This window comes from Clytia hemisphaerica, unplaced genomic scaffold (genome assembly GCF_902728285.1).
Source record: "Clytia hemisphaerica strain Z4C2 unplaced genomic scaffold, Clytia hemisphaerica genome assembly, whole genome shotgun sequence".
Lineage (NCBI taxonomy): Eukaryota > Metazoa > Cnidaria > Hydrozoa > Leptothecata > Clytiidae > Clytia > Clytia hemisphaerica.
In genome coordinates, this window is record NW_027103917.1 from 2,477,456 (window position 1) to 2,499,305 (window position 21,850).

The 21,850-nt window shown below is 35.3% G+C and overlaps 1 protein-coding gene across 2 annotated transcripts in view; it reads right to left on the reverse strand.

The window, feature by feature from the left end:
• Positions 1 to 21,850, reverse strand: part of LOC136809454 (EF-hand calcium-binding domain-containing protein 4B-like) — a 45,799-nt gene that overhangs the window by 17,703 nt on the left and 6,246 nt on the right. Inside the window, exon 2 of one of the 2 annotated variants that reach the window (XM_067065986.1) lies at positions 15,347 to 16,187. In XM_067065986.1, coding sequence (XP_066922087.1) covers positions 15,347 to 16,026 — 680 coding nt within the window. In that variant the 5' untranslated portion in view covers positions 16,027 to 16,187. Of the gene's footprint in view, positions 1 to 7,713; positions 7,801 to 15,346; positions 16,188 to 21,850 lie in introns of those variants that run through there. The other variant, XM_067065988.1, reaches the window with a different exon arrangement.

Sequence of the window (21,850 nt, forward strand, 5' to 3'; positions counted from 1 at the left end):
GCAGTTTTCATCAAATTTTGACAAGTTTAAAACACATAAACTAGCAAAAGGCCATATGACTATTCAGAATATAATTAGCATAATTATTGAAATTGGTGAATTATCTGCCTTATGAAAACAACAATATCAAAGATGAAAATATAATATGAATTCCAACGTCAGAGCGGATGAAATGATGAAATAATTCACAAGTTAAAAAGAAACATTATTTTTTTATTGGGATCTTCAGAAAGAAACAGGATTTAAATCAATATCAACTTGTTCTGATTTATTCATCATATAGAAACTGTCACAAATTTGATACACTTTTCTTTTATACAAGAACAAACTATAGAAGAACATTTTAAGGATTTGTGAACTCTATACATACATGGTGAAATAAGAACACATTAAGAAAAATTTTAGGCTTTCTTAAAACTCAAAAAGTTAAGAACAACCGAAGGCTTCAAATAAACGTGTAAGAGTTATTGTCAAACAACGCCCAAAATATCCAAAAAAAAATATAGATTGAGATATTGATAAAAAGATGCCAAATACTCGACAGATTTGACAGTGTAGGTAATAAGTTCAAAGAAAATCCAATAATTTTCCTCCATTGCAAATTCTTACAACGCCATAAACATTAGCGATCAATTAATAACGGTAAAAACCTACTAAAAATGGTGTAAACGTACCGTAACTGTTTCTAATGGGCAACGTGGGACAATGTCAATAGATTCGCTTCAAGGAAGGAGAAATTCAAAATAATTCAATATCAATTTAATCATAAGGAAGGCTCGCCACCTAAGGTTGAGTCCCGTTACGAAAATAAGAAAAATCGAACACCTTGAAATTCATCACAAATTCTGCTGACATATGCAAAATTACTTTAGTAAAAACTAGCCTCCTTTTCAACTTTCGTAGTGTTGTATACGTTCAATAACATTTAATCATTTTTAATTATGATTATTTTCTAACGACTTCAAATCCATCTCCAAGGTTACAGGAGAATTTTAAGATCGAAAGTGTGAAGTTGTGAAATTAACTCAATTCGTAAAATTTTCCAAGCTCCTAGCATCCAAGGTCAAAATTTAAAACTTGAGCAACAAGGAACTTTAACTTTGCTCCGAGCTTGGAGTTCCTTATTTTGCCAGAGAATTTCAGTCTCAAAGTTCCTCATCGAGTTCCTTATTTACTTAGCTACCCCGAGGCTGAAAAGTTCCTTGACAATTCCTTAGTTTTCATACCATTTTCAGCCTCAAGTTCCTTAAAAACCTTATAAAATAAACGTTATAACGTATACATGCAAGCCATAAATTCTATAATCATTTCAGAAACACTTATTTTTGCGACTACACTTTCCATTGATAACACTGATCAATAATAGAAGAAACAGTTCCTAAAAATCCCATTCATAAAATTCCAAGCTTCCTCCCATTTTTTAAACAAGAGTAACTAATACCAATACAAGATCTTTCGAAAATAATCTGAAAAGCTCATAAATTTTCATTTAAACGTAGTACACAAGGGCGAAACAGAAAAAGTGTTTTTACAAAGAAAGAAAGATGAGTCTATATGCAAAGTAAACGACAAAAAGGTGCTAAATTTAAAATTGATTGAAAACTTTGCACTTCTCGTTTTTATGAAAAACACTGATTACAGAAAAATGCGAAAAATAAGACAGAAAAGATAGAGACATGAAGAAATAACTTTTGAACGAAATTCGAGACAAAACTCCTGACCGAGTTTCAAGAATACTGTATATACTAGGTCAACTCACAGATATCTTATATAAAACACTAGATAGAGCTTCCCTATCTCTAGCTGAAGCAAAATAATCCACCATCTTGAACGAAGTGACGTCAGAAATTAGCTTCCGTGTCCTTAAAACTTTGAAGTCTTTGCACTGACAAAAAACGTCAACAGTGAAAACCAAAGTTTCTACTGTGACATACTTTCAGCAATATATGGCGGATTATTTTGCTTTACTTGCCGTTGGTTGAATAGCTCTATCTAGGTGTTTTGTATAAAATATATGTGGGTCAACTGTGATTGAAGACAAAACAACATTGAAAAAACACGCCAGTAAGGCGTCTTCTGTTAAAACATCATAAACATCACCAGCAAAGTTCTAAGAGGTATGAAGGGCTAGAGTCATTCTAAAATACTGTACCTGACGTTTTTCTGAAATTTTATGGTCTTTGAAGTCATGCAATAAATTTGAAATTAAAAACAAAAGCAATTTGTCACGCAACCACACTTAATGCCTATCACGCAACTTGTAAGTTTTCGACAATTATTCGAAAGAAAAATTAAAGAGACTAGAGCTCTAGCAGTTTATAAGCTTACAGACATTTTCAATTTTTGGTCAGTAGAAGAGGAGGAAGAGTTATAAATGAAGAAAAATGGACGCTAGCCAAATCATACTACCCATGCTTCAAATCTCAACTAAAAAAAACAGAATAGTGTATTATTTTGCATCAATGTAAAAACTTTTTCATATGAAAATTTAAAAACAATGTTTACAAAATCTGAAATAACACAAAAAGTTTGAAATATATGAGAAAACTCGGAAATTATAGCAAATATTGGTGAATATAAACCGACAAATGCAAACAAAGACTGGGCAAAATTATTGGGTTGAAACCCCACTATAAATCAAGCAGTCCAGAATCTTCCAGCCAAAAAAGCGAATGATTATGTAATAGAACATTAAATAAAGATTTAAGTTCTATCTTTAAGTCTAAATAAAACAATCGGAGACCTAAACATTCAAATCCAATTCAAGCTTCATTTTAAAACTACAACAACCAACTACTTCGGTTATATACTAGTTAGCAATCATAAGGAAATACAAAAAACCAACGATATTACAGCAAAACCAACGACTATAAGGAAGTGTACCCGGATAGAATAACGAAAGATACACGTTTTTTTTTTATAAGAACGTCAAAAACTTTCGAAGCCTTCGGATGTTCTTAGTTTTTTGGATTTGAAGCCTAAAAATGTTCTTAAAATGTTCTTATTTTCAGCATTTTTTGAGCATTTTGAAGTAATTTCATTAGAAATTGCATGTTTTTAAGTCTCCATTAGTATGTTCTTAGAATGTTCTTAAATTTTTGGGCCTCGAAGCCTTATGTTCTTATATAGTTTGTTCTTATAAAAAAAAGTGTATCTCTTCTCTGTGGTATATGCTTTAAAGAGTTTTTATGATAAGGATTTTTATTGGTAACAACAGAATTTAGTTGATCCTGGTGGAAAAGCTGATGCTTGAAAATATAATAATTTCAATCAAGATTAATGATAATTATTTCAACGCTTTCGAGAGTTTCAACTATTCTTTCCCGACTTTATGGACTGGAGTCGTTTATAATACAATAATAATGTGTTCTAAATGACATTGCAATGATTGATCACGGTATAACATCACTTTGTATACTGTAAACTACAATTGATATATTTTTCTTCACTTATGTTCTACTTGTCTGAATTAGTCATCTAGTCTATCTAGACTATCCAGCCTAATTCGACACTTCGTTAGCCTGATAAAAAAACACACAAATTTTTTTGTTATCAAACCTTCTTCCCTACTCTTTACCCAGGGTAGTTTTGTCTCCATATCCAGTCTTAATCGAGTTTACACAAAATTGTCAATTAAAAGGCTTTTTTTCAGGATGTTTTAAAAAAGAAGCAAAAATTTTGGCAATATATTTCGTATATAATAAGAATCTTTCAGGTTCAAGGATTGATTTAAACCAATTTATAATAAATTACAAACCAAACTGATCGCACAATAATAATATCTCCTCTTAAAACAATGACCTTGGCCATAAACAACAAACAGTTTAGACTTGACAACAAATCAGACTTGCTTTCTGCACTTATAATAATTTTCAACACGACAATATAATCATGTTGTACTAACAGGTTTCTATACTTAGTTAGAAACACAGTGAACAATTCATTCTTATTTTAAAGCTATCTCTTTAAAACTATTTATGTTCCTCTTTCAAATGGATAAATTAAAAAAGCAAGCATGCTAATAAAGGCTAATCAATAGGATGGCACATTAATGCTGATTTAAATGCTTTTTTATTATAAGAAAAAATGAAACTTTTTCACTTTCAGCCTTGTGAAAAAAAGTACAAATTACTCTAATATCAAGAGTCAAAAAAGGCATCATTTCCATAATAGGTGACATAAAATTACCTGTAAAATTTTGAAAATCTTATTACTCACATGAAGTATATGCACATCAAGACCTCATATTTTGATGAAGTATTGTTCTTAAAGAATAAATTACAAAACAATTTTTATAAATAAAAGACAGCATTTTAAAGTGGTCATAATTATCAGGTTCAGTTGATTCATAATTTGTCTATGTTGGAGAAGAGCCATGTCATTACATCAATGAATCAAATCAACCCACTTACATCAATCCAACATGGAGTGTAATTTTTGGACTGCATACAAGATTTTTGTCAATTAAAAAGATATTTGACATTGTAGGATGGTGCAGGTGTACTATATGTATTTTAAATGTTAATAAACTTCCCTTTTTTGCATCAGACACATTATTTTTTGGCATAAAAAGTTGGATAAAAAATCTGTTACATTCAATCAAAGATAAAATGTATATATAGAATACAATAATTTCACCAGACATCTCAATTGCCACCAAATTTACAGTGAGTCAGACTCTCCCAATCGATACAATTGATAACTTTTTCCAATCGATGAACAATAGATAACCAATCGATTGATTGGATACAATCCAATTCTAAAATTGAGTATCGAATGATGTCATCGATTGTTGATACCATTGATTGTTTTTTTCATCAATTGGCTGTATGGATTGTAATCATCTTGGATTAGATAACCTTGTTTTAGATAAAAATGAGCATAATAATTGCTTTTCCAGAAAAATATTGCAGAAAAGGGCAATCTTTCAATGATAAAAAGCTGAATCAGCAGAATTTATTGAACTTATCAGAACTTATTAGGGAAAAGAAGTACTCATGAAACATTGACATTGGTTTGTATTTTTTTAAAGTGATTTTTAAAATTTTCAATACTACTGCACTGTAAGGAATATTGAAGATTTCAAAATAATATGCAGAAGGATCCTGCATCCATGCCAAATGCAGCCAGAAGGGTCAGGCGGAGAAAACAGAGGGCCAGGAGGAGAAAACAAAACCAAGTGAGAACAAGTCATAAAACTAAAAGTCAGCGCTCCGTAGTAGACGTAGTTTTAAGGAATGGACCTTTTTTCAAAGAGGACGTCCTGTTGAATAATTATGTAGTCCAGCCATAAAAACAATGATAGAGCCAAGCATAATTACTGTATCATGCATATTGTAATAATTATGAATGGTTTTATCATTGTTTTTCTGCTGGACTACATAATTATTCAACAAGGTGGCCTCTTTGAAAAAAGGTCTATTATTAAGATAAAATGACTTTTTAACAACTTCTTTCTACGTAATTTTTTGAAGCCTCTTCGTATGAGAATGTATCTTTCTATAAGGAATTTTATAACACTTCCATGGCAGATTTAAAAAGACGATCGAAAACAAAAGCTTCTTTGTTTTTCATTTTCCCATTTACGGTAAATCCTCTAATAAGCGCCCGCCCCGCTTATTTAATTTTTCAGGCTCTAAGGGGAGCGCTTATTCAAGCGGAGCGCTTATTCGAGCGGGGCGCTTATTCGAGCGGGGCGCTTATTTTTTTATTTTACAAATTCACATATCAACAAATTCGGAATCTGCTTAACCTTAACTGTTTCAAAGGGTTGATTTTTCAAAAAAGCAAGAATAAAAGAAAAATTGGAAAAATCCAATTGACAATTTCTATCATTTTATTCTTAATTGCTTTCTTTCTATTTAAGACAAAAGTATCTACTCAATATCTTATTCAATCTATAACAAAATTTGAATAAGCGCCCCTCCCCTTATTCAAAGGGGGCGCTTATTCGAGCGGGGCGGTTATAATATTATTTTAACTAAAAGGGGGGCGCTTATTCGAGCAGGGTGCTTATTCAAGCGGGCGCTAATTCGAGGATTTACGGTACTGTATGAGGAAGAATGGAATTTTGAGTTATGAAGATTTACATTTCCGTAAAATCGTGATTCCCCATGGTTACAAAATGGTGGCTGTGGGTAATTCTTTCGTTCTTTTGCTGTTTTCTACAATTGTTCTATGAGGCGTAAAGAAGCTTCACAAATCGAAGTACTTCCACTAACTGATATAGGCAATCGATTGGAACCTTCCTTAAAAAATCCTGATTATCAATCGATTATTGGATTGAATATTCATTTGGGAGAACACGAGACAGTATTTTGAAAAAGTAATTTAAACCTACTCCAAAGCAGCATAAATTTTGTTAATGATAACGTTCTATACAGTACCTAATTCATTTGTCTTTTATAAATGATTAATCCAATTCATAAATTGGTTATTGATTGGAAAAAGTTAATAGATTGTAGTGGGAGGGTGAAGACTTCTTCATAAAGACGAAAGACATGTATCTATTTTTCGGATCCGGTATGCGGGAATAGTGTCAGGACCTGCAGACGACCTGGTAGGGTTGGGTATGGGTTGGGTATGGGTGTGGTTTGGGTTACGTATCAGATTGGCTAGGAATTGGGTTATTATCAGTTAGGGTTAGGGTTGGAGCTCGAAACAAGCGCTCTTTTGTGATTTTCTGTTAATACAGTTTGGTCTGCAGTTTGTAAAATATAAATATTCGTCAGAAGCGTTATCCTGGCATGAATTCGTGGCGCAGTGGATAAGGCAATGGGTTTCACAACATCGGAACTATGCATTTAGTGGGTTTGAATCCCACCGGTGGCGGTTTGTCGGTAAGTCATTCAGTATGTTAGACAGTTACATCAAAATACCTCGAAAATGTCAATATGAAAATTGCGTAATCAGAGAACGTATGTCTCGAACATTATGAAAAGGCCGAGACAAACTTTCAATAATTGGATTGTAACATTGAGTTAAGTCTCTTTTGTTAAGTCACCAGGGGGTAAATAAAACAGACCTTTATCGTTCGTTTCAACTTGATGATTCGTTTAAAACTCAGCCTCCTAAATATTTGGGGTAGGTAAAATATGTACAAAGAAATTCATACTTTTCCAACCCGGCCAATCTTTAAAAAAGAAGCGAACATTAAAATGTAATTACCCTTTCCAAATAAACCTCTTCGGTGGCAAGCGTAGTCTACTCTGACGTAATTGTAAAATTCATGTAATGGGAGTTTGACATAGTAATCTAATGTTGTTTGGGGAATTATGAAGTTCTCTGGAATTCCGATTGCATTTATTCAGGTTGATTTTTTATGACTTCTAATGGTACTTTTTCTAACGAGTTTGATTACTCTGTTCTCACACTTAGAGGGGGGTGCCCAGTGCACGAACGGCGAACTTATATTTTTAAAGACAGGTAAGAAGGCATATTGATGTAACTGTTAGAGAAGACATAGAAAATAACTCACAAAGAACCTGGAAAAACCAGAAAGTCAGAAAAACTACGAACAAGAGACTGGAAAGTACGAAATAAGTCCAGATCTATCTTTCGTCTTTATGAAGAAGCCACGACCTAGTGGGAGAGTCTGGAGTAAGTAAGATTTCCACATACAATAAAAAAGGAAAGAAAGAGCAATTATAATAAACAATAAAAATGAGTTGGATAATACCTTGGCTATATAATTTTTGAAATGAAAAAGGTTACCTTGCTCTTCGTTTATTTCAAAATGTTTCTAAATTTAGATGCTTATAGTCAAAGTATTTCAGTCGATCAAATGATTTTCTTCTGGTGTGTTCGCTGTTCACTTTGTTTTCTTTCGTATTTTTTTGCAGTGATTTCATGTTTTTTTATCGCCCCATTATGGATTTCTAGGGGAAAACCCCAAACGGCACGGGTGTAAAGCTGGGAGCAAACCGTCAAACATTGTTCTTCAAACATCGTGACGTTTCATGTTTGAAATCGATGTTTGACGGTTTGCGGAGTCAAAAATCGTATCTTTTCAACAAAAACATCAAAAAATATGTTTGAAACAATGTTTGAACAAGTTCATAATTTTTTCAAACATTCAACTCGGGGTTTCCCTGGAAGGAAGACATTGCATTGCTAATCGAACATTGAATATGACTTCGAACGCTTGATATTTGAAAAGTAAACAAACGAAAGAAGCCGTTGTAATGCAACAAAATAAATGTTTGAGACAATGTTGGAAAATGCCGCGCAAACCATTCAACAAGAAAGTTCAAATGTTTGAAGAACCATGTTTGATGGTTTGCTCCCAGCTTAAGAAGGCGGTCGCGGCGCCATTCGATTCATGCATGGTCGTAGGTAGACGACTAAACACAAGATCACTTAAAAAGGGAATAGTTTAGGAGAGCGAAGTAAATTCGGGTGGGGTAAGTAGTGGTGGAGATGTTTACAGTGTAGACGTCAGGCAAATATTTTCATTTTGAGGTGCACCAAATTAGTAACGTCCGTTTTGTTCCAAAACTCTACCGCCACTTTTTTCCCGTAAACCGCCCTGGCGCAACTCTTTCCCGCGTTTACTGACCTCCAAACGGACGATAGCATCGTCTAGCATGGTCATTGAAAGCTAATCCGGCCTGTCAATATCTCCTTCGGGAATTGAGAACTTAGTCTATCAAACCCAGGGGGAGGTACTCAAGGTAAATAACTTACCAATTACCAGGCGTGCGGCACTTAAGGGTCGCTTTTTCGGTTCAGCTAGTGGACCGTAAGGGTATGTTTTGATCAGTGCTGCACTGTATGTAAGGCCTAAGGCAAGGGTATGTTTTTACTAAGGGTAGAAAATTACCATGTTACTATGAAAATTTTCAAATGAAATTAGTTCTTCCTTATCATGGAAGGACATTGAACTAAATCATTCAATACACAATAGCGTGCTGCTTGCGGCTCTTAATATATATGTATATTTCCCATCTGTGTATGTCTCAACAATTACCTTTTTGGAAGGCGGGGGTGTTCCAGGTGTTCCATTGAGAAGGTCTGATGTTTGATGAAGAGAATGGTGCACTGATAAGGGTGAACTTTTTTTTCGATTTCTAGACTGTAAGGGTGTCAAATTGTACAGCTTATTTTTACACTGTGTAAGGGTCTGATTTTGAAAGTCAAACATGAAAACATTATCGTTTTCAGAATGAGTGCCCCCCCCCCCCCGGCGACCAAATGAGACAAATGACCCCATTTCGCTTTTGACTGTCGCATACAATCGTTTAATAATAAAGAACCTCAAAAATTGACTTTCCAAGCATAGGCGTAACTACAGATACCCTGCAAAATTTATGGGTGAGAGCGGTTTTTACGACACTGTAATTATTGTGTTTGTTTTATCAAAAGATAATGAATATGTTATAAACGTCTGCACTCTCATAAATTTAGCAGGGTATCTCGCTACGCCTGTGCCAAGGGTCTCTATATTAGACCAAAATGACCTATTAATAACCCTTATCAATGCTACATACATAGACAATTTTTCCAATCTTTATCAGCTTAGTTTTGAAGCCCATATAATGAGAAAATAAAATTATCATATCCTATATATACTACTTGTCAGGTATGATCAAGACCGCTTCAGGACTATATTACTGATGATGGAAACTAGAGAATATTATCCGGCGCTATCATGCCGTGGGTGTATCACACAAAGCAGTTAGCTTAGATATCCAGGCTGTAAAATATTTCATAGTCTAGTTTTTTATATTTTATGTTCTGGTTTACAGCCTGGTCTCCCTAGTGCGTTTTCCATTCTCATATGATGACTATGAGAATGCAGTCTGGTTGCTTGCGCTCACTTTGCTAAAGCCGTAGGGACCGATCTACATGGCGCGGAGCAATTCTGAAACAAAAATGAGTAATGAAAAAAATAGGATAATCCTGCATTTGTCTAGCAAAGATACAGCTTTCTGTTACATGAAAACATGAAACAGAAGAAAACATGGCTGGTTATGAAAATGCATGCAAACTTGTTTATGGACTTTAGGGTAACCTTTGAATACTTTTTAATGGTTTTAGATCTTGTAAGTCTACTTTTTTATTGATTTCTGTTTTGCTGCCCTGGGTTGGCTAGGAGAGTTTTGGAAACATGGGTTTGCACTTTCATTCTCTAGGGGGACCAAGCTCTATAATTTTAGAAGTTTGTATGTTGAGGTAAATTTAGTTTTTTCTATAATTTTGAGCTTTGATATCCAGGCTAACACAACGTATGAATATTACATATCAAACTGGGAAAACAGATCCCGATTTCATCTAACGGGGCACCCAGCGAGAACAAAAGTAACCATGGCAAACACCCAGAATCTTGAATGAAGCCGTAACGATAAATTTATCAAATAGAAGTAGAAGAGATTCATAACCTCAGAAAATAACATTCATATTAATTACATAGGAATCGATCAAAGTAACTTGAGAGAGTTTAACCCCTTTTAGAGAATTAAAATCTTTTAGTGAGCAATTTTTGTTACTCCTTGGGAGTTAGAGAAAAGATTTCGTTACGCTGATCTTCATAATAAGTCTCAGATCAGAAGAATTTTGAATGACTTGAAATGAAAAATTGTAAAATCTACTTGAGATTAACGGGGATATGTGCTCTCCATCTTTCATCCTTTGGACATTAACATGACTACAACTATGGCCATAATATTTGGCACAGGATTTTCCCTTCAAAATTTCAAAACCGTAAGTCAGTTTTAAAATATCTCAACTTAGGGTTGGAAAGTATGAGTATTTAACCAAATCCCAAATCAAAATATCCGATTTTATTATATACCTGTAGGCAAAAACGGTCATTGAATAATTCCTGATATACCATGGCTATTGTACCACGGTAGAATTTTTTTTCTTCAAATTTTGCTTTCAAAGTTAGACTTTTTTGTCGCTCTTGTTGTTATATCAAAGAAATTCATTAAAATAAATCTATTGTCAATTTTATGAACAAATTTTATGACTCAAAGTAATTAAGAAAAACATTCGAACGTTCGATTATTTATTTACAGTAATATATTTCCCAGGTCTATCCAGTGGCGGCCTGGCAGGGGGTGCAGGGTGTGCAGTGCACCACCCAGAAAGACCTGAGAGGGGCGCCAAAAAAGCTTTTCAAGGGGGCGCCAAAAAGCTTTTTGATGTTTGGTTGGGCGATTTTGCGCCCTTTGACACGTTTTTAGCGCCTTCTATAAGTGCAATGAAAATTTTTTTTCGCCTGCGGCGCTTCGTTTTATTTTACGAATTTTTTCAAAACTACTATCAACATTGAATTGCGAAAAGTCAAAGCAAGAGAAGTGTTGTGTATCCACCAGGGGTTAAAGAGGATGCTCACCCCCAAAATGAGAGATTGATCGAAACTGCTCGCTGTGGTTTTTGTGGTCTTATGCGGGTTAACTTTCTCCTTTTTAGAATATCTTATAAGCTGTTTGACCTTTCTTGCACCAATTTTTTTTGCCTGCGGCGCTAGAATTACAAAGAACCCTTATTCTTGCCAACTTTCGAATTTTTGGGGCCTCTTTCAGCCATTGATCTTTAATGGAGAGTACAGTAAGACCAGGAAATAACAAGGAAATATATATCAAATTATCATTACCACCACCTTCGTATGAATAAAACTTTGTTAACTCAGAGATTCCGGGCGTTACTTTCAACCAGTCACTGCTCTTACCTTACCAGTTTAATAGCTTCACTTACTGGTATAGGGCGCAAATAAGGACAAAAATACTAGGGGCGCCAATTTCATAGTTTGCACCACCAAGAAAATTAAGCCAGGCCGCTACTGGGTCTATCGACCTCTATGAAATAATCATGCTTAACATTTTACAATTTATGTAGATCTTTTTCCCATTCTGCGAGCAATTTTTCTTTGAAGTTGGCGACGGATGTTGCAGCTACAACATCAACTCCAAGACCATTCCATATGTCAATACTTCTGTAGAAAAACGAATTTGTTTGATACCCTCTGACACCATCATTTGCAAAGTTTCTTTGTAGTTCGTAATCGTGCTGACGTTTCGGGCGTTCGCGAAGGACAAACTTTTGACAGGCCGATGATTTATCATAAACGTGAAGATGTTTATATACTTCAACCATATCGCCAATTTTACGTCTGATTTTCAGTGTCGGAAGGTTAATCTTACGGAGACGGTATTCGTAAGATTTGTTCTTGTACCCGCTAACCAGTCTCGTGGCCCTTCGCTGAACACTCTCGATGGCATCGATGTGTTTGATGAGTCGTGGAGACCAAACGGCTTGAGCGTACTCAAGATGAGGTCGGACGAACGCTATAAAAAGAGTGCGGAGCATTTCTGGTGAAAGAAAGTCAAAACTTCTGCTGATCAGACCAACGATTGAGTTAGCTTTCTTGATTTTACCAAAGATGTGTTCTTCAAAATTCAGTTCCCCGACGATAATCACTCCGAGATCTTTTTCTTGATCCACGTGCTCCAGGATTAACCCGTCTATGTTGTATGGATGGGCATGTTTGATGTTCCAAAATTTTCCCAGTGTTAGCACGTGGCATTTATCTGGGTGGAATCTGAGAAGCCAGTCCTTTGACCATCTTTCCATTGCATCGATATCATGTTGCAAGCGAATGGCATCTTCAGCACTATTTATCTCCTCAAAAAGCTTAGTGTCGTCTGCAAAGAGGTACATATCAGAGCTTGTAACCTCAGGTAGATCGTTGATATATAACACAAAAAGTAATGGACCAAGAACACTCCCCTGTGGGACACCGCTGAGTACTTTACCTTCCTTGGATAGTTTACCATTTACCTTGACATACTGATATCGATCCGACAGAAAGGATTTGATCCAGTCTAACGTGAATCCTTTGATACCGTATGCGTCGAGTTTCTTGAGTAATCTGCGGTGTGGAACTGTATCGAAGGCCTTGGCAAAGTCGAAATAGATAACATCTACCACTTTACTTTCTGATATTGAGTCTGAACATTTATCAAGATAACTCAATAATTGTGTCACTGTTGATCTTTTCCCCAAGAATCTGTGTTGCTTGTCAGAAAGTAACTTTTTGTCTACTAGGAACTTCATTATTTGATCTTTAACAATTCTTTCCATCAATCTACAAGCAATAGAAGTCAAGCTAACTGGCCTGTAATTTTCTGCCAAGTTCTTTTTTCCTTTCTTATAGATCGGGGATACGTGCGCAATTTTCCAATCATCCGGTAGTGTACTTTCTGCGAAGGATTTGGACATAACAATGTATAGGGGGACAGCAATATAGAAAGCTAACGCCTTCAACATAGCAGGATGTATCTCATCTGGTCCCAGTGACTTGTTAGGGTTCAGGCCTTTCAGTTCTTTTCGGACCATTTCAATGGTGAGATCGAAAGTTACACATGAGTCTGTACGTGATGCAAACTCTGGTAGTGGTCCAGCAGGCTCTTGTGTAAAAATACTACAAAATTGATCCTGTAGTACGTCTGCTTTATCTTCATCCCTATAACAGAGTGATGAGTTATCCTTCGGGTCAAGAAGGAGAGGAGAAATTCCCGGTTTTGTTTTCATGGAGCTGCGAATATGTTTCCAGAATTTCTTTGGACTTTTCTTCGCTTGATCACAGATTTGTTCTTCTAGCCTCCTTCTTGTCTGTGCTATTTTTCTACTTACAAGGTTTCTTGTTATCACGTATTCAGCTCTACTTCTCTGTTCTGTTGATGTGCCAATCGACCTTATCCATTTGCGGTGGAGACGACGCTTTTCTTTGATGGTTTTTCGGAGTTCTGTAGAAATCGCAAATTTCCTCTTTCTTTTATAAGAGTTTTCTTCTTTTGTGCATGGTACGTATTGGTTCCTAAGGTCCAGAAGTTTATCTCGTAACATATTCCAGCACTCATTAACATGTGTGACGTCTGCCCTGCTAATGAAACCAGTAACCCATTCAGAATTTTCAAGATCTCCTTTCATCGCTTCGTAGTCTGCTTTATTGTAATTGTATTTCAATTATGGGAGTGTTTTATGTGAAACGTTCGACAATTGACATAATTAATGTTTTGTTTTTGCCTCTAGGTACATAATAAAACATATATTCAATAGGTTTCCGTTGGTTATTGAATTTATTAACCCTTGGTGATGTATATTCAACTCGGCTTCGCCTCGTTGAATATTACATCACCTCGGGTTAATAATAAGCAGATATTCAATAGGTAAAAGTTGGTTATTGAGATTTATTAACCCGAGGTGATGTTAAAACACTCCCATTATCGAACGTTCGAATGTTTTTCTTTTTTAATGATTTTCTTAATTACTTTGAATCATAAAATTTGTTCATGAAATTGACGATCGATTTATTTTAATGAATTTCTTTGATGCAACAAGAGCGATAAAAGAATCAAACTTTGAAAACAAAAGTTGGAAAAAAATTCTACCGTGGTATAATAGCCATGGTATATCAGGAATTATTCAATGGCTGTTTTTGCCTACAGGTATATAATAAATCTCAATAACCAACTTTTACCCATTGAATATCTGCTTAAGATAAAGCAGAAAGCCTGAAAATGTCATTCTCGCCCGAACTTTAAATTCAGCAAAACGCTAAAATACACGGAAATGCCAACATATTCTGACCATGACTGCAGACACACACAGTGAAATTCTTAAAGTTCGGCTCCGCAGCTTAAATTTCCGAAAGTCTCGGTGCTCACACGGTAGCGCTATCAGTATGCATCAAAACGCCAATAATACACAGAGAGCGACTTTTTTAATAGAATTGACAATGTGATGGAGAAATGCGTGATAAAATTCGTAGAGTCCGTCTCAACAGGTTCAATTTTAGAGACGATATAAAACTGTGGTGCTCACGCACGGTACAGACATAACTGAGAGTGAATTCTGTTTCCTAACTGATATGAGTATAGCGTTAAAAGAATTCATTCCACGTTTTCTAGTTTGGTGAAATCCCCCAACTTAACACTCTAATAATAAGGCTCGGACATGTGACCAGATAAATTTAAAACAAGAATTACTCTATATTTGCTTATTGCAACAAAGTGCTTGATCGCATACCTTATCGGGGAAAACTTCGTCGGGGAAAATTTTCGTCGGGGAAAAATTCGTCACTTGCTGGTAGTTGGTAAACGCATTTAGGCCGGGGGAAATTTTCGTCGGGGAAAATATTCGTCACTTTTCCCCGACGAAGTTTTCCCCGATAAGGTAGTCGTTCTGTAGTTGTCTTAGAAATAAAAGGATCCGGCGAGACTCGAACCAACACCTAAAACTAGCGCAATTTATCTTTATCAGAACTGTTTATATGTTTAGGTTTTTTCGCAGTCATGGAAGATGTAAAGAAGAAAAAGATAAGAAAAAGTTGTTATCAAACCTTTCAATTATGGCAATCCTATCATTGCCTTTCTGTTGTTGTTCATTTGATTCTTTGATTTCTTGTAGTGCTGGCGAAAGTGCCACAATTGATCCAATATTGTTCACAAAATCCTCAAAATAAATCTTGTCAGAGGAAACTCCGCGTAGCCGTTGATAAACATAGTCAATTTGTGACGAATCGATTTCCAATGTATCTGCAGATTCGATTAAATCGTTTTTCGTTATATGTCCTTTATCATCTTTATCGATTAAATTGAAAACTTGAAACGAAAAATCGATTTGTATTCCTTCGTCGTTTTCGGCACCTTCCGCAGGTAAATCAGCCGTATGGTTCGGCCTTTCTACGCCAATGAAAAGTCCAAAACCGGTCGTAAATTCGTCCATACTTAAAAACGAATCTTTGTTAGTGTCAAGCTGTTCAAAAGCGTGGTCTATATCTGAGAACTCTAAACCGAGTTCGTCTCGTAATCTATAAAGATCTTCCTTGACGACGTAACCTTTATTCTCAACGTCGCAAAAATGAAACAACTCAATAATTTTCTCTGTTAATGCATCCTTTGTTTCTTCTCCGATTCGAGTATGCTCGTCCAACTCGCTGGATTGTAAAAGTCGTTCATTTTCGACAAATTCTTCTATTTCAGTATCATTGCCAACCAAAGTTGAGTCAACATCCGTCATTTTGACTTAGAGAGAAAGCTTCAAGCTTTACGCGAATTCTTTCTAGTTTTGTCTTTCTTTCTCTGACAAGCGAAGGAAGTCTCTTCCGATGGTATTTAATAGGCTTTATCAGTCTATCAGGAATATTTAAAGTTCAATAATCTCCTTTTAAATTGTAATATCTATAAATCAAAAAAAAAATTAAAGTCATTTTAAAACAGTATTTTAATCAAACAGTGTGGCAAAAGAAAATGTCAAAAAAGAGACAAGCTTAGCGTGCGTCACACATTTTTTGCGTGGTGTGTTTACAAACAATGTAACAGAAACACTGACAATGAGTTATTTCCCCTTTTATAGGTCGAAATAGTCATTCACGAATTTCAGTTAAACTTTACCGAGAAACTCTAATTTGTACCCTTACACCGGAGAAAGGAGACAATTTTAAGAACCTCAACTTCATACGAGATCGGTATTCCCAACCTATAGTAACTAAGTAAGTCTGAAACCGGAGTTGGATGTAACCGGAAGGCTGCTCTAAGGTAGAGAGGAGGTCGCCACTCTTTCCCCTTTAATTGTTCCACTTATCCTTCTCTTAATTGCGAATACAATCCCCACCGTAATATTTGGCACAAAAGGGGATTTCCGTCAAATTTGAGAACCGCAAGTGATTTTAAGTTAAGTGCTTTAAAGTACTGTTGGAAAGTAGAGATTTAACTCTGATTCTTAACATGAAACTTAAGACTTATACCTTAGGATCTCAGGACTCGGGTGAAACAAGGCATGTCCCAAATATATTTTGCGTGACGCACACCGCTTCCCATTATTGATTAACTTTCATATATAGCTCAAAAGAATCGTATCAACGAGAGGATTTCGAAAAGTGCTGGGTCAAAAATTTACATCAAGCCAATCTCAAGATATCGGCCAAAAACTGATTTTGACGTTATAAAATACATCGAAAAAACACGTCAAAAAGACAATTTAAATGACGTCATTATGGAAAAAAGGCGATAATTCCGATTAACTTACTACTATCAAAGCAAAATTTTGACTGGAGATGTAAATTAAGGATTCTAAAATATTTCATGAAAAAAAAATTGAAAATTCATGATGACGTCAGCATTTTTTGACGTATTTTAATTTTTCCCGACAAAAAATGACGTCATTCAAATTTTCTGAAAATTTTTGAACAAATATTTCAGAATCGTTAATTTACAACTCCAGTCAAAATTTGGTGTTGATCGCATTAATAAAATTGAAGTTATCGCTATTTTTCAATAATGACGTCATTTGAATCTTACTTATGACGTGTTTTTTCGATGTATTTTATAACTTCAAAATCAATTTTTGATCGATATCTTGAGATTGGCTTAATGCAAATTTTTGACCCAGCACTTTTCGAAATCCGCTCGTTAATATGATTCTTTTGAGCTATATATCAACGTTAAGGAATAATTGGAAGCGGTGCGCGTCACGCAAAATATATTTGGGACATGCCTTGTTTCACCTGAGGATCTAAATGCTCAAAATTGTTCCGATAAGGCTGAGAATATAGCCTGGAAGCCACTTAACCCCTCCCAAATCGAAAAATCCAATGAAACAAAGTGGAAGTACTGAAACTGCAATTCTCGCCCGATCTTTAAATTCTGAAAAACGTTTAAATACCCAAAAGTGCCAATATATTTCGGCGCCGATTGCAGCTCCAAGTAGATAAGCATCAAGTAGTATTTTGTAATATAAATACGAAGCTTTTCGTATGAGTATGACGTGGCTGGGGATTGAAAAAATAGCATTGTGCGCCGGGGCGAAATGTACCAACCGGTATACAACGAATGTTCAAACAACGTCCTTCCTCACGTCAAAATAATAACGAGTTTATGTATTCACACTTTTGAGGACGGTAAAGTGACTGTAGCGATTTGGAATAACCAGCAGTTCTGACCTGCAAAATCGAGGACGGTTTACCGTGGTCCTCAGCTGGTTAGGATTTAGCCAAATTAGAACCTTGCCGTCTCCGTCGCTGAAGAAAAAAACACATACATAAACTTGGTAATGCCTTACGAAAGGTTCGTGCCCTCGCTTGCTCGAGATCATAGTCGAATTCTCTGACGAAAGAATTTTAGAAATAGATCGAAGATTACATGATCGATAAAGATAGGCCAGAATTTATAGAATAGCCTCTAACAACCCTTATCAATCTATCATAAAAGACATGAGGAAATTTGCTTCATTTCCCATTTTTCATAAAGTCAAGTAAGACAACCACAAATTAAAAATTTCTTTTTAAATTCTAAAGCCGAAACCAGAGAAATGATGACATGAATGGAACATATGATGAAATTAAACCAGCCTTTCTCAACTCTCCATAACTTATTATCTGTAGTTTTTTAATCGAATCTTCTAAGAAAATGAGAAAAGACAACGACAGATAGAATACGCTCATGTCGAATTAATCTATAAAATTCCTTAAAATGTCTAAAGGCTCGGGGACACGAGAAGTTTTTTTCGCGTTGGTGTAATGCAACATACTCTATCCCACAAACACAAGAAAAAAGTGTGTGTCCCATGGTTTCTAGGACAATGGAGCAAAATTGATTTGAATTTTGCTCCATTGTCCCAGGGACAAAAATGAGATTTCACTTTTATTGGTAGAAAGAAAAATGGGGTGGAAACACGAGAAAGCGTTGGTTGGTGGGATGGAGCATGTTGCATTGCACCAACGCAAAAAAACTTCTCGTATCTCCAAGCCTTTAGGCACTGAAACATTTTAGCAAACAGGAAAACATCAGGCAATTACGTATATAAAGCTGTAAAGCTGTAAATATGACATATACACCTGTTTAAAATATCTATTTGGTATCTAATGATCATGTATGCACTAGAAGTTTTCCTTTTAGATCATAGTCCTGCATACATACACATATCCCAGGGGGGATACTCAAAGTAAAGGACCTACTGTACGTGCAGCCCTTAAGGATCCCTTTTCCAAGCTTCCCAAAGTGCACTGTAAGGGTTGAAATGAGCAAAGATGAGAAAAAGTACACTGTAGGCGGTAAGGGTGTAAAATTTGACCATATTTCGCCTAAAAATGGTCAAGAATTTTTTTTAAGAAAATGCATCGTAAGGGTCGATTTTTCGCCAGAATTTACTGAAATTTGACTAAATTTTCTCTGCACTGTAAGAGTCCAATTTTATAAGCCTAATTTTAGGCCGTAAGTACGGCTGTTTTGAATTGCCCTTCCCCCTTTGGGACACATATACATCAGATACACACGGGGATCGTAAATTTGTTCGAGTTATGGCGTTTGTGAGTATAGGAAACTTGTCGATGAGGCTCCTAGGGACATGTATTCGCTATTCCATTTGATAAAATTCGGAATTAGTACAGATTGAAAGAGTTAAAAGGGTAAAAGACTTGTCCCAGTGACGGAGACACGGAGACATACGAGTTAGAGAGGTTTATATATATATATCATAGAGACTCAACATTACACAAAAATCTCGAAACACTTTACAGTACTGAAGTAAGATATTTTGCCTCGTTCATTAACCTTGCCTGCATAAAAACCACAAACAATGTAGAATAATAATACACCGGTTCTTTAAAAATTCCCAATAAATCATCAAATCCAAAACTCAACGAATAAAATGAAAAAATCATCGGATTATTATAGCGAGAAATTCCTTTTCTCTTTCTTTCCACTTAACAAATCTTAGCGAAGAACTAAAGAGGTTTATAGAGAAAAATTCGTAACAAAAATAGCTACTTTTCCTAGGTTACTCTAATATCAGAAATAGAAGTCTGAAAATAATATCATATTTACATTCAAATGAAAGAAAGCCTTCAATAAGGATTTGAACCTGTTAGAAATATAATTTCAATTTGACCAAAAAAGCTTTACAAATATTAGCTTAACGTAAATACAGGTGCTATATTTCCCTCATAAATTTCTATGAAAATCTTTTAGTATATTAGCTAAGTTAAATTTTTGAAATTGAAGAGATTCGTAAAATTGTTTAGATCAAAAATGAAAGATTATCCTCCAATTTTTGTACCGTTTTGTACCCATTGAAAGTAATGAAATAAACCAATCCGCACTGCAAAATATTATGCTATTTTCATTCCCCAATGAATTTTTATGACTTGAAAACAAAATAATTAAAAATCTTCAGTCATAAAAAATATGGGAATGCCAATCCCTGTTTCCAATCCGTTATTTTGAACCCCTACTGGCTGAAAAAACCATAGCGCGGGTCTGTGAGAAGGGGGTGTGTCACGATTAGCTAACAAAGATTTTCATAAAAGCAATCTCTCATATGTTAAATTTGAAATACAAACAAAATTTAAAATACGATACGTACTAGTAGGTCTTCAAAGAAAGCAACATTTTGTTAGCAAGCTAGAATTTGAAAAAAAATTAAAGCAGTTTCTCGGGATTATGGGAAAACAATCAATCTCAAAGAATCTCATTATTAAAGGTGGGAGGTCATGAAGTTATGCCAAAGATCTTTCGTAACGATTGTAAAACGTAGTTTTAATTTAATTTTCACCATGAAAAGTGGCAAAAATCTCTGAAAAATAGACGAAAAAATTGAAAAAGTTTCTAATTTCCCCCCTGAAAATTGTCTAAAATAACCAGAAGTCGACCCTGTCAGATCCACATCTTGGAAATTAGTAAATTTGGAACCCTGTCAGATATCTTCAGCGTCTGAAAACGTGACCCTGACCAGCGGCACGTCCCCGTACCCAATTTTGCCTAGCCCCCCCCACCCGGAATTCAGTACAATAAATTTGTGCTGTAAGTGTTTCAAACACAACGTTACATTGACATTCAATCTTCCAAGTAAAATCAAATGGACACCGGAGTAACTTAACATAGTGTTTCGAATTCGAACAACAACTGCACAACGAAAAATAGTGAGAAAACCGACTTCTAAGGTAATAATAACGTCAATTCTGTACTTTTTTAGACATCAAATATCACAAAAAGATCAGAGGTGTCCACCTTTTAGAGTATCCGCTAACTGGAGGTTCTTCTGTACACCCCTGTCTCACAGCCCCGATGGATTCTTTTTCCTCAGTGGGGATAAAAACTCCTATTCAAATCCCAATGGAGATAGAAATTCTATTTTTCAAAGGTTGAAAAATCCAGTGGGGGCGGTTTTGAAGTACAATTTTTAAACATTGAATTTCGAATGGCGATGAAATCAAAGTCAATTTCCCAGTGAGGCTGAATTTCTAGAGTATTTTCCCACTGGGGACGAAATTCTTGCCAAATTTTCAAGTCGGGCTGGTGTCCCAGCGGGTCTGTGACATAGGGGTGTTTCTGTGTATCCTTTAAAGTCCTCTATATTTTTATAAAGCTATGGGTAGTTATGGGTATTAAGTTTTCACATTTTGGTCAAAATTTTGGGTTTCAGGGCTCTGCCTGGGAAAGGGGAGAAAAGCCTTGAGACGTCCCAGGTTTTAGACAATTTTTAGCACGGCTTTTAATTACATTCTACATATCTTAAAATACTGCTAAACAAAAAGCAAAAAGTCATAGACTCTTCACTTTTTCAACAATTCTTTCTTAACAAGCCTACTAATACGTTTGCAATATCAATGAACTCTTTTCTATATTTTGGTAAAATCATTCAAGTACAAGTACAAAAGATCAGATCAACAGCCAAAACTACAATATCACAGTGGAGAAATCCTACAACCTTGCAAGCCCATTCAAAACAGGAACAAAAAATATGAAGCTCAAATATTTAAACAGAGATTGTACCATTGCAATGAAAGCACAAACAAATCCGTAAGTACAAAATTTCATCACCTTCTAATAAATCATAAAGTAAACAC